Below are 13,018 nucleotides of genomic sequence, written 5' to 3'. Positions count from 1 at the left end.
ACGGGGTAAAAAGTCCACCAGTAACACTGCCTTTCTGTCCCAAAATACAGTATACCTGATTTTCTGGGCTGGCATTGTTTGCTTAAACTTCACTTTCTTAGGTGAAATTGAATGTCGCCATTCCATAGACTGCCGTTTTGATTCAGGTGTAACGCAGGTCACCCAGGTTTCATCCCCCATTACAGTTTGACTCAAAAAATCATCACCCTTCTCATGGTAACACTCCAGGAAAGTTAAGGCACTGCCCAAAAGTTTGCTTTTGTGCTCTTCTGTCAACATTTTCGGTACGCAGCGTGAGCACACCTTTCGGTAATTTAATCGTTCACTCAAAATTTCATAAAGAACACTTCGAGAAACTCAAGGAAACACGTCAGATAACGACATAATCGTAAAGCTTCTGTTTTCTCTCACTGCTCGGTCAATTGCCTGCACCCAATCTTCGCTAATGACTGAAGATCTCCCACTCCGTTCTTCATCACGCACATCTTTGCGGCAACCTTTACATGCTCGAACCCATTTCCTAACCATTCCATCACTCATAACGTTTGGTCCATAAACTGCACAGGTCTCATGATGAATATTGATAGATATTGCATTCAGAAAACGAATAACAGACTGGACTTCATAGTCGGTGGGACACTCAATCGGTGAGGCCATTTCAAATGTTTGCCAACAAACGTACACAAGGGCGACTATTTCCGTAATGGCATCTCAGCCTTGCCAATAGATGCAGGTACACAGTGTGCATGCACGGAATGCCGACCGCAGCGCTGCATCGGAGGAATATCAAAACGGTACTTACTTAAAACACATGCCTCGTAGATATAGGTCACATGGACTGTACCACGATTGACCTGTCTAAGGCATTTGATAGGGTAGATGATGGGAGACTACTGGCAAGAATGAGTGCAATTGGACTAGACAAAAGAGTGACTGAATGGGTGGATATATTTCTAAGTAATAGATCTCAGAGAATTAGAGTATAATTAGAGTTATAATTAAGAGGAGAATTTCTCAAGGCAGTATTATCGGACCTTTATGTTTTCTTATAAATATAAATGATATGAGTAAAGAAGTGGAATCAGAGATAGGCTTTTTTGCAGATGATGTTAATCTGTCTAGAGTGATGAATAAGTTACAAGATTGTGAGAAATTGCAAAATGACCTCGATAATGTTGCAAAATTGACAGTAGGCAATGGTATGTTGATAAAAAGGGTTAAAAGTCAGGTTGTGGGTTTCACAAATAGGAAACGCCCTCTCAGTTTTAATTACTGCATTGATGGGGTGAGAGTTCCCTTTGGGGATCATTGTAAGTACTAAGGTGTTAATATAAGAAAATATCTTCCTTCGGAAATCACATAAATGGGATTGTAAATAAAGGGTACAGGTCTCTGCACATGATTATGAGGGTGTTTAGGAGTTGTAGTAAGGATGTGAAGGAGAGGGTATATAAGTCTCTAGTAAGACCCTAACTAGAGTGTGGTTCCAGTGTATGGGACCCTCATCAGGATTACTTAATTCATGAACTGAAAAAATCCAAAGAAAAGCAGCTCAACTTCTTCTGGGTGATTTTCAATAAAAGAGTAGTGTTGCAGTGGAGAGATGGCAATGAATGAGATTGTGTGAGTCACTCATAACGTTTGGTCCATAAACTGCACAGGTCTCATGATGAATATCGATAGATATTGCACTCAGAAAACGAATAACAGACCAGACTTCATAGTCGGTGGGACACTCAATCGATGAGGCCATTTCAAATATTTGCCAACAAACGTACACAAGGGTGACTATTTCCGTAATGGCATCTCAGCCTTGCCAATAGATGCAGGTACATCAACTTCTTCTGGGTGATTTTCAATAAAAGAGTAGTGTTGCAGTGGAGAGATGGCAATGAATGACATTGTGTGAGTCACTCATAATGTTTGGTCCATAAACTGCACAGGTCTCATGATGAATATCGATAGATATTGCACTCAGATGAGGGTATTTAGAGGTTGTAGTAATGATGTAAAGAAGAGATGAATAAGTGTGAGTGGTGTCTTTAAAAGTAGGAAAGATTGTAGCAAATGAGATGAGATTTGGTGGTTTGCTGTCAGTATCAGTGGGACTTACAGTAAAAAGAATAATAAGAATAATTATATTATTTTTTGTGAAGTGCTGGAACTTTGTCGTGCAGTAGAGGAAACTTGTAATGGAAGAGAATTATGGAAGAAGAAGTCCGGTTCCATGTCTAAATGCTTAGCGTGCTGGCCTTTGGTCACAAGGGTCCTGGGTTCAATTCCTGGCAGGGTCGGGAATTTTAACCATAATTGGTTAATTTCCCTGCCACGGTGACTGGGTGTATGTGTCGTCTTCACCATCATTTCATCCTCATTACAACATGCAGGTCGCCTACAGGCATCAAATCAGAAGACCTGCACCAGGCCTCTCCGAAGGCCACACGGCATGGAGGAAGAATGCTGGAATGAGAGAAGAATGTAGAGAATTACATAGCTGGAACTGGATAAGGGGAAATTATTATGATAAAGATTAATCTTGTGGTGTAGCTCTTTTCAAGTACACACCCAATAGAGGTGAACTTCAAATACATTTTAAACACATATCAGCCCTCCTGCTATTCTTAAATGACTGGTAGCACCAGGAGTGAAACCCAGACCACTGAGCTTGGCAGTTAGTATTATTAACTCTTATGCTATGGAGATGGACTTCATGATGATGATGATGATTTTACTGATGATGATGATTATGATGAAGAAGAGGAGGAGGAGCAGGAGTAATTCTTTCATGTATGAGTAAATCTACCAACACAAGGCTGAAATATTTGAGCACCTTCAAATACCACCAGACTGTGCTGGGATCAAACCTGCAAATTTGGCACCAGAAAGCCAGCACTTCAACCATCTGGGCCACTCAACCTGACATAGTGGAAAGGACTTAAAACTGGCTGAGACAGCAAAGAGTGTGTGTCTGGGTATGTTAGGAGTTAATGATGTTCAGGTAAGGGAAGATGGCAAAGAAAACATAGGAGATTGCAAGGTATTATAAGGGTAGGGGAAGAGTGTGAGATAAGACCATTCATCAGGAATATACTGTAACTTATATCATGTAACATAGTTTCTGTTAGACACACAAATGAAAGAATGATATAGATAAATTTTGTGATTGTGGGAATTAAAACAGAATTGTCTCAGTGTATTCACCATACGAGGGAGCAGATAAGGATGAAGTAGACAAGTTTTATAGAGCACCAAGTAATATTATAGTCAGCATCAAAAGCAAGGACAGGATAGTGCTAATGGGTGATTTCAGTGTGAGAAATGGAAATAACACTGAAGGATAATAATGAGAAGAGCAGTCAGTCAGTCGGTTGGTCGGTCATCTGCATGTAGAGCTGTTGCCCAGGTGGCAGATTCCCATTTACTTGTTTACCTAGCCTTTTCTTAAATTTTTTCAAATAACTTGAAAATTTATCAAACTTATCCCTTGATACATTTCTCCAATCCATAACCTTGTCCTGTAAATTAATATTTGCCCCAATTTGTCCTCTTGAATTCCAAATTTATACATATTATGATCTTTCCAACTTCTAAAAACTCTGCTCAAGCATGTTCACCTACTAATATCATTTCTTGCCATCTCTCCACTAGTAGCTCAGAACATACCACTTAGTCAAGTAGCTCTCCTTACTCCCAAGTCCTCCCAGCCCAAAATTTGCAACATTTTCTTTACACTACTCCTTTGTCGGAAATCACCCAGAACAAACCTAGATCATTTCCAGTTCTTGTAAGAAGTAATCCTGGTGTAGATCCCATACACTAGAACAATACTCTAGTTTGGGGTCTTACCAGAGACCAGAGACAGTGTATGTCTACCCTCTTCTTTACATCATTACTACAACCCCTAAATACCCTCATAATCATGTGAAGGGATCTGTAAACTGTCTTTACAACATTATACATTATAAATTTCATATTTAGGCCCGTATTGTCAAAGTATCAACTTGTGAAAATTTAAATTTATATTTCCACCTTTACAATACTGTAATTGTCTTTATTGAAAAGACTACATTAGACTGTACTCGTGATACATGTTTCATCCTCTTATGGGACATCTTCAGTCACACATACAAACTTTGAAAATAAGGTGAGGACACATTGAAATAAGTAAATAAAAAGTCTTCAGATCTTGTGACACGGTGTGTTGGCATCTTGTCAATCTTGAATGTTAAAATGGTGCAGCATGAACATGATATGAAGCATGAAGTCCAGTTAAAACACAGATTAAAATGTTTTTTATATTCATAGAATTGCCCAATTATAAAACAACATGAGTGACTGTGTGAATAAAATTATATGCCTACTAGTAAGATACCCTTGCTTCGCTGCGGTATTATAATGAAATTTAAAATTGAATGCTTAAAGTTTTATATATAATCCACTGAAATTCGCAATCTAACTTGTTTTCTGAGAGAATCCACCGAAATTCATGATCTGACTCATTTTCTGAGAGATTACTGCATAGTTCCTTCCATTTTTCAATCTTTCTTTCCAGCAATCGATTTTGTACTTCTCGGGCTAGGTCCAGGTATTCCACCTGGTCAGTTGGGTCCCTAAATCTTTGCCATCTTTTCCTATAAGCAGTTTTAATATGGGTCAAATCCTTGAGGAGATCCGGCGTGGTGTTGTCTTGGGTGCCTTGGCGGTACTGAGCCCGTGGCCGGACTGCAATCATAGTCATTACCCAGCCAGGACCCACTTCTAGTATGGTCAGCACATTTTGACAATGGTCCAGAACTTCTTCTTCTTCTTCTTCTTCTTCTTCTTCTTCTTCTTCTTCTTCTTCTTCTTCTTCTTATTATTATTATTATTATTATTGCTGGTCTGGAACACACAGCAAGATGCAAGACCGCTACTTGGTGGTAAATTACATCTCCTGCCATTGTCATTGCTGACAATGTGGCCAGCAGCATTGTCGTGCGTAGACAAGTGCGTGATATTTTTGGCGACATGAATGATATACTTCCGTACATTATTGACCTTATTATAGAGGTGAACAATTGCATGACCAATATCATTCCTATCGTTTATTTCAAATGTGTTAAAATTTTTATTTATATGCCAGGAGAATCTACTGTAATCTAACTTTATGTTCTCCAAAGGAAAAGATGGTTCTTGAAAACGAACCCCGGAAAGATTAAAAATGATCAGTTTATGATCAGAATAAGTACATTATGAGCAGTAAAATCAATGAGTCCCAACTCCTTTTTTCACCCCACTGCCGTTAAATTGATTTACCCCTCCCCCCTAAGAAAAGAAGGTGTGTTTCCTTATGTTTAAAGGAGATTCCAAATATCAATGTTCACGTCTGTTACCTTCAGTTCTGAGATATAAGTATCTCCATAAAAAGAATTCACTTTATTTACTTCCTTTCACACTCCCCTCCCCCCCCCCCCCCGAAGTGAATTTCCCGTTAAAAAATACTTGTTTCTTTAACAGTAAAGGATCTTCTAAATACCAATTATCACGACTCTAACATCTTCAGTTTTTGATATGTGTCCTCATAAAACGAATTCAACTCCTTTTCACTACCACGCCCCAAGATGATTCCCCCCCCAAAACACTTTTATCTTTGTTTTTAAAGGAGATGCAAATACCAATTTTCACGTCTGTAACAACTTTAGTTTTTATTAGATGTAAGTATCCTCGTAAAATTAAATTAATTTTTCAATACTTTTACCTGTTGGATTTTTCGAGAATACGTATTTCTTTACTTTTAAAGCAGATTCCAAATACCAATTTTCATGTCTGGAAAATCTTTCATTTTTGAGATAATAGTATCCTCATACAAGTAATTCAAATAATTTTTCAATTTCCCTCACCCTCCCCCCTTTAGGTGGATTTCCAAAAACAAAAAATACATATTCCTTTATTTTTAAAGGAGATTCCAAATACCAAATTTCACGTCTGTCACATCTTCAGCTTTTGAGATATCAGTATCCTAATTAAAATAATTTAACCCCATTTTCAGTCACTTTCGCCCCTCCACCCGAGTGGTTTTTCAGAAAACAAAAAATACAGGTTTCCTTATTTTTAATAGAGATAAAATTACTATTTTTCACTTTGGTAATATGTTAAGTTTTTGAGATATACTTTAGAAATGCTCATTTTAAAATTTCACCCCCTTTTTAGCTCCCCTTAAGTGGAGTTTTCAAAAACAAATCACCTATGTTTCTTTACTTTTACAGGAGATTCCAAATACCAATTTTTACGTCTATAACATTTTAGGTTTCTGAGATATACTGTAGATATAGTCTTTCTGAAAATTCACCCCAATTTGTCACTCCTGTTTAACCCCCATTAATTGGATTTTCAAAAGACAAAAAAAATACGTGTTGATTTTCAAAGGAGATCCCAAATACCAATTTTTAGGTCTGTAATATTTTCTGTTTCTGAGATATAAGTATCCTCATTAAAGGCATTCAACCCCTTTTCCACCCTCTTTCATCCTTACTATTGCAATTTTCTGAAAACAAAAAATACATGTTTCTTTATTTTTAAAGTAGATTCTAAATACCAATTTTTACATGTGTAAACTTAAAAAGATTTGAGATACAGATACACTCATTTAAAAAATTCACCCGCTTTTCACCCCACCCCCCAATAATTGGATTTTCCAAAAACTAAAAAATACATGTTTCTTTATTTTTAAAGGAGATCCCAAATACCAATTTTCAGGTCTGTAATATCTTCAGTTTCTGAGATATAAGTATCCTCATTAAAGGCATTCAAGAAAATTTTCACCCCCTTTTCACCCCTCCTATTGGGATTTTCTGAAAACAAAAAATACATGTTTCTTTATTTTTTAAAGGAGATTCTAGATACCAAGTTTTACATCTGTAAACTTTCAAAGTTTTGTGATATAGATACACACATTTTAAAAATTCACCCCCCTTTACACCCTCCCATTAATTGGATTTTCCAAAAACAAAACAATATCTGTTTCTGTATTTTCAAAGGAGATCCCAAATACCAATTTTCAGGTCTGTAATATCTTCACTTTCTGAGATATAAGTATCCTCATTAAAGTCATTCAACTCCCTTTTCACCCTTTTTCACCCCTCCTATTGGGATTTTCCAAAAATAAAAAATACTTGTTTTCTTATTTTTAAAGATGATTCTAAATACCAATTTTTACATCTGTAAACTTTTAAAGTTTTGAAATACAGATACACACATTTTAAAATTTCACCCCCCCACCCCTTTTCACCCCCTTAGCGACGGAATATTAAAAAATTCTCTCTTAGTGAGCACCTACATGTTAATATGAATGTATCCCCAAAATTTCTTTTCTTTATGTCCAGTAGTTTTGGCTCGGCGATGATGAATCAATCAGTCAGGACAAGTTATTTTATATATTATATAGATTGTACATAAAATAGTGTGATGATAATGCCACATTAAAATAGCTTTCTTGATTAGATAAAGCTTTAGCACTTGAGGTGGAGTGGTCGACATAGGACGGGCGAGGAGGCCCATATTGTCAACACACAATCAAGTTCAACTTGCATCATCAGTATAACTCCACCTTTTTTTTATTTACTCACCTTATTTTCAATGTTTGTATGTGTGACTGAAGATGTCCCATAAGAGGATGAAACATGTATCACGAGTGTAGTCTAATGTAGTCTTTTCAATAAAGACAATTACAGTATTGTAAAGGTGGAATTATAAATTTAAATTTTCACAAGTCTTTACAACCTTGTTAATGTGATTACTTACCCCATTGAAGATCATTACTTATACAGTATTAACATCTGGACACTTACTGTGAGCCCCATAAGTTACTATCATTCCATCACCTGAGTAATTAAAACTGAGAGGACTAATTTTTCTCTTGATGAAATTTACAACCTGATTTTCCATCCCATTAACCATCATACCATTGTTTGCTGTCCATCTCACAACATTGTCTAAGTCCCCCTGCAGTCGCTCTCAATCCTTCAACTCATTTGCTATCCTTGCAACAGTATAACATCATCTGCAAATAGCCTTATCTGTGATTACAGTTCTCATTTATATATATATAACAAAACATAAGGTCCAATAATACTGCCCTGTGGGATGGTTGAGGAGAATGTGGGAAAGTTATGAAAGCAACTATGAATGGGAAGCCTTTACTGGACTTCTGTGATAGTATAGTATTAGCAGTTGCAAATTAATTCCTCATGCATGAGGCTATTCTGTGTTACATGTGCACCAGATCCATAACAGACTTATAACTGACTTTGAATTCAGAAAATCTATTAGGAACAAGCAATGTATTTTAGTTAGATATTTAATATTTAATGGAAACAGGACAGTCAGTTATTCAATCACATATCAACAAGAATAAAAAGAGTCAAAGTTGAAATTCTCCTTTTTGAATTATCCAAGAAAATTTTTGCAGTTCTTCAGTCACTGTACAATACCCATACACTACACAAATATCTTCAGTGGCTTTAGCAGTTTTGAAACTTTGTTTGAAGGTGAAGAATAGTAGGTACTAGTATCAGAAATACTCATTTGTGTCCACTTGACACTCCATTATCTGTAGCCTGCAATGACAACACAATAAGTTATATCTCAGTTTCAGTGTATCAGTGACAGACAAAATAAAGCAGATAACCTACCATAAAATATTTTGGGGAGAGGTCAATTATAACAACAGAAAACCTAAAACACTATGGTACCATACCTTACATATCCAATCATGTATAATGAGGAAAATCTTAATTAACTTATCATATAATCCAGTTGATATCCACTGTAAAACAGCTTGTACTCATCTTCTCCATCTTGTATTTTCTTCCCCTTCACTAAGTTTTACTTAGCCTTAGTATAACTATGTCCTCCGCCACTAATCCAACCACTATGGTGATCTTATTTGTCAACCAAATAAGATCAAAGAACTGATGTAATTCTGTTTGTGTAGCATTCAGATTGTATTTCTCCAAAAATAGACATGTTTCAGAAGTGTTTCTATATCATATACTAATTTAAAAATGTTTTCTCAATTTTTTCAGACACTACTTGGAGATGATGGAGTGTTTCTCTACCCAACATTCACAGACCCTGCAGGTTTCCACATGGAGATGTACTTCAAATTTTTTAATTCTGTTTATAGTGCTGTCTTCAATACACTTGAACTCCCAGCCACTAACTGCCCCGTGGGACTAACCAAAAATGGATTACCAATCAGTATTCAGGTTCGTATAGTCTGCCTATACATTTGTTCAATGTCCATAAAATTCTAATTTGATGCCTACAGGAATTTCAATTACTATGACCTGGATGGCTATATTTAATATATCCGCCACTCTAGGCTATAGCTGATGTGCTGATACTTGAGGATAAAAGTAATAAAGTGAGAATAACAATGATCACCACCACCACACTATGTCATTTTCCCTAAGGATAGAGAAAGAAAGGTTGGAGAGAGGGAAAATGATAGTGTCCATTCTTAAATTGTGAAGGGCTAGAATAGATGGAAGTGGAGTGAAGGGAAGAGAGAATGAAAGAAAAACAGCACCTCTCTGATACTGAGGCTGCATACAGTTCTTGTGCTACTCCCTTCCATGTTATACTTGGGTTGTTTAAAGTAATTTCTTCAGACTTTCTGTTGACACTCATAGATTTTCTGATATGAGGTTTATCTTGTAAAGAAAAATTTACAGATGCAAATATTGAAAATTACTTCTGATATAGTGGAACCTTTCCCACCGTCCCCCATGACTCATGGGACCATGTGACAACAAACCAACCCTTTCGGGTCACGAACACATGGGACCATGCTCCACGGAAGTCGATAGTCAAGGGATCTTTTTGGTCTGTGCCGATTTCTCCTCATTGGGATTGTATACTTAATCCACTCACATGAAAAGTTATCGACCATTCGACTCAGCTAGATCAAAGCTACTCTCCCGTTCCTGAGGTCTGAACACGGACTCCTCAGGGCCGAAGACCGTTCGCGGCATATAGAGGCTATCAAACATAAACTATCTTAAAGGCCTACAATGAACGGAAGAGGATTCAGGATGCATGTTTTTCGGTATAGATAGGCATGAAATCGTTTAGAACAATTTACTATTTACTCGGTGAAATATACAAAATTTAGATACACTCTTGATACTTCTTACACAATTGATATAAGCAATCACTTATTTCAGCAGTGGAAAAATCCGTACTGCCATTGACATCCACTGTTACCTCCACATTCCACAGACAAAATCTATGTGAACGGCAACGTTAGCTGTTACTTTCTCTAATCCAATAAATTTTCCTTTTGACACAGACATAAATATCCATATCCCTCTCTACCAAAACAGAGAATTACCGAGAGGTTATTAATATGATCTCACTTTTTCACATACAATCACTTTGAATTGCCTGTGTCCTATATTGCTTACATAACTATTACATTAGTTTGGATGTCTGCTACACAAATTGTTTTGTGTATTATCGCGATTGTTTTTGTGCGTTCTATCACCCGGTTACCATAAATCATTGAGTACGACATACACAATAAAATGACCCTACCATATTCACAAAAACAAAACAAGCCATGTTCCCCCCAATGCGAGTATTCCATGGGACTGAATCCCGTATTACACATTTGACTCTATTTACACTCAAGACAACTGTCCGTTTTTTTTTTTTGAATGGTCGGCTAACTTAAGAAATCATTAAAGTAAATATTAAAACATAATTAATCCGAACATTCTGACCATATCAGAAATCCGTCACTAAAACACGGAGAAGGAAAATAAAAACAATGGACTCAAGTCTTCCATATAAAATTAAACAGACTTGAACAACGAATTATCATTTGCAATCACTACCAGTGGACTTTCACGAAGTCTAGATTCAAATCGACATCGATTATAAGTAAACAAAACACTTCCTGGAAAAGAAATATATCAAACACATGTATCAATAAAGACAATAGCTGTAATTAACCCGTTGTAACCCGCTGTCTTAGCGAGCTGTTGATCCCTGCTGTGCCCACACGAGGTTTGAACCTGAGACTCTGGTCGTCTCCATCCAGGGTACTGTAATCAAGCCCTAATTAATCTAATCATGTATCGAACAGTCATAACAAAAATAAACATCTATATTGCTCTGTGGGTCATGGTCTACGGCGTGGCAATTAAAGAACTTGCTGTCTTTATTCTCAAAAGAAAACAGACTGTTGGTCCAACCAACCTTTCTGCTTGTCTCTATTCCTCCCTGTTCCAGATTCTCCCCCTCTCAGCCATAAATTCACGGCTGTCACTTGTCCCACGGTCCGGAGACTAAAGACACTATTCAACCTGCTTCCCACTAGGATTTTTCTTTCTGTGTCCATCAAATTAATTCATTAGAAAACTGGCACATTTCATTCAATGCTCGGGCCAGCCCACATACCTTCAGTACACGAGAATCATTTCTCAAATTCGACCGTTAATTCATATTTCACTCTCTCATATCTCTGGAGGTCTGGAGTTCGACTCGTATCTTCTCTCCTTCCAAAAGTCCACCATCCGTTAGCCACTGACCACAGCAATACTCCTATTTCTCCGCCTCTGAGGCGAGAGTGTGTACCTATCAGATACTACCCTATTGCTCGAAATCTATCGGTATAAATCATCAATCAAAATACCTTTGGTAAAATAATAACAATAATAATAATAATAATAATAATAATAATAATAATAATAATAATAATAATCTTCTAACCTTTTGCTTGAAATGTCACCATCATCATCATCATCATCATTTCCCTTTATCCAGCTGTAGCCGGGTAGGGGCAAATATGGTTCCTCTCCACTTTCTTCGGTCTTTCCACCACTCCTCCTCCAACACTGTGTCCCAGTCCAGGTTTCTTTCTATAATGCTGCGTTGAATGGTATCCTTCCATCTCAATCGAGGTCGTCCACGGCCTCTCCTTCCTTGGATTTGCATTTCCATCACCTTTTTTGGCATTCTTTCGTCACTCATTCGCTTTATGTGCCCAAACCATCTTAGTCGGCTCTTCTCTATTCTATCATTCATTTTTTCCACTCCAATTTCTTCCCGGATTTTCTCATTCCTTATTTTGTCTCGTCTACTCTTCTGTATCATACTCCTCAAGAATTTCATTTCGGCTGCCTGTATTCGACTCTCATCCTTCTTTGTCATTGTCCAAGTTTCTGCTCCGTAAGTTGTTATGGGTACGTAATACATCTTGTACATAGTATCCTTTGCTTCCATTGGCACATCTTTGTCCCATAACATATTTCTTACACTATGATAGAAACAACTTCCAGCTTGAATCCTTTTACTAATCTCAGCATCCAGTCGAGCATTCTCCATTAATTCACTCCCCAGGTATTTAAACGTTTCCACTACTTCCAGGGGCTTGTCTGCAAGTCTAATCTGACCTTTCCCTTCTTTCTCCCCTCTCGTCATAACAAGAGTTTTACTCTTTTCTACACTTATTTTCAATCCACATTCTTCAATCTTCCCATTCACCACATTCAACTGTTCTTGAACCTTCCTGTCGTCTTCTCCCCAAATCACAATATCATCTGCAAATAACATCATGTTCATTTCTCTTCCTCCATATGCTGCTTTTGCTGTTCTTATGATGTCATCCATTACTATTGTAAACAGGATTGGTGATAGAACACTTCCCTGTCTCAGCCCACTAGTTATTTTGAACCAACTTGTCCTGCCAACTTGTGTTTGCACGCAACTACAACATTCCTTATACAATGCCATGATCATTTTTATTAATCCCTGTCCAATTCCTTTTTGCACCAGACTGTCCCAAACTTTCGTCCTAGGGACACTGTCATATGCCTTTTCAATATCAATGAATGTCATCACCATATCCTTCCCGTACTCCCAATGCTTTTCCATTAGTTGTCTCATAATGAAAATGGGCTCTATTGTTGATCTTCCACTTCTGAAACCAAACTGATTTTCCTGTATCTGCTTCTCAACCCTCAACCTTATTCTA

At 37.2% G+C, this 13,018-nt stretch overlaps 1 protein-coding gene across 2 annotated transcripts in view; it reads left to right on the top strand.

Moving 5' to 3' along the window:
• The window catches only part of LOC136858303 (fatty-acid amide hydrolase 2), a 228,006-nt gene that overhangs the window by 204,010 nt on the left and 10,978 nt on the right, over nucleotides 1-13,018 (top strand). For both annotated transcript variants that reach the window (XM_067137742.2, XM_068225486.1), the window contains exon 11: nucleotides 9,063-9,245. In XM_067137742.2, the coding sequence (XP_066993843.2) occupies nucleotides 9,063-9,245 (183 nt within the window). The remainder of the gene's footprint in view (nucleotides 1-9,062; nucleotides 9,246-13,018) is intronic.

This window comes from Anabrus simplex, chromosome 1, assembly GCF_040414725.1.
Source record: "Anabrus simplex isolate iqAnaSimp1 chromosome 1, ASM4041472v1, whole genome shotgun sequence".
Classification (NCBI taxonomy): Eukaryota; Metazoa; Arthropoda; class Insecta; order Orthoptera; family Tettigoniidae; genus Anabrus; species Anabrus simplex.
The sequence above is the reverse complement of the archived record's forward strand: the minus strand, read 5'-3'. Positions and strand labels throughout refer to the sequence as shown.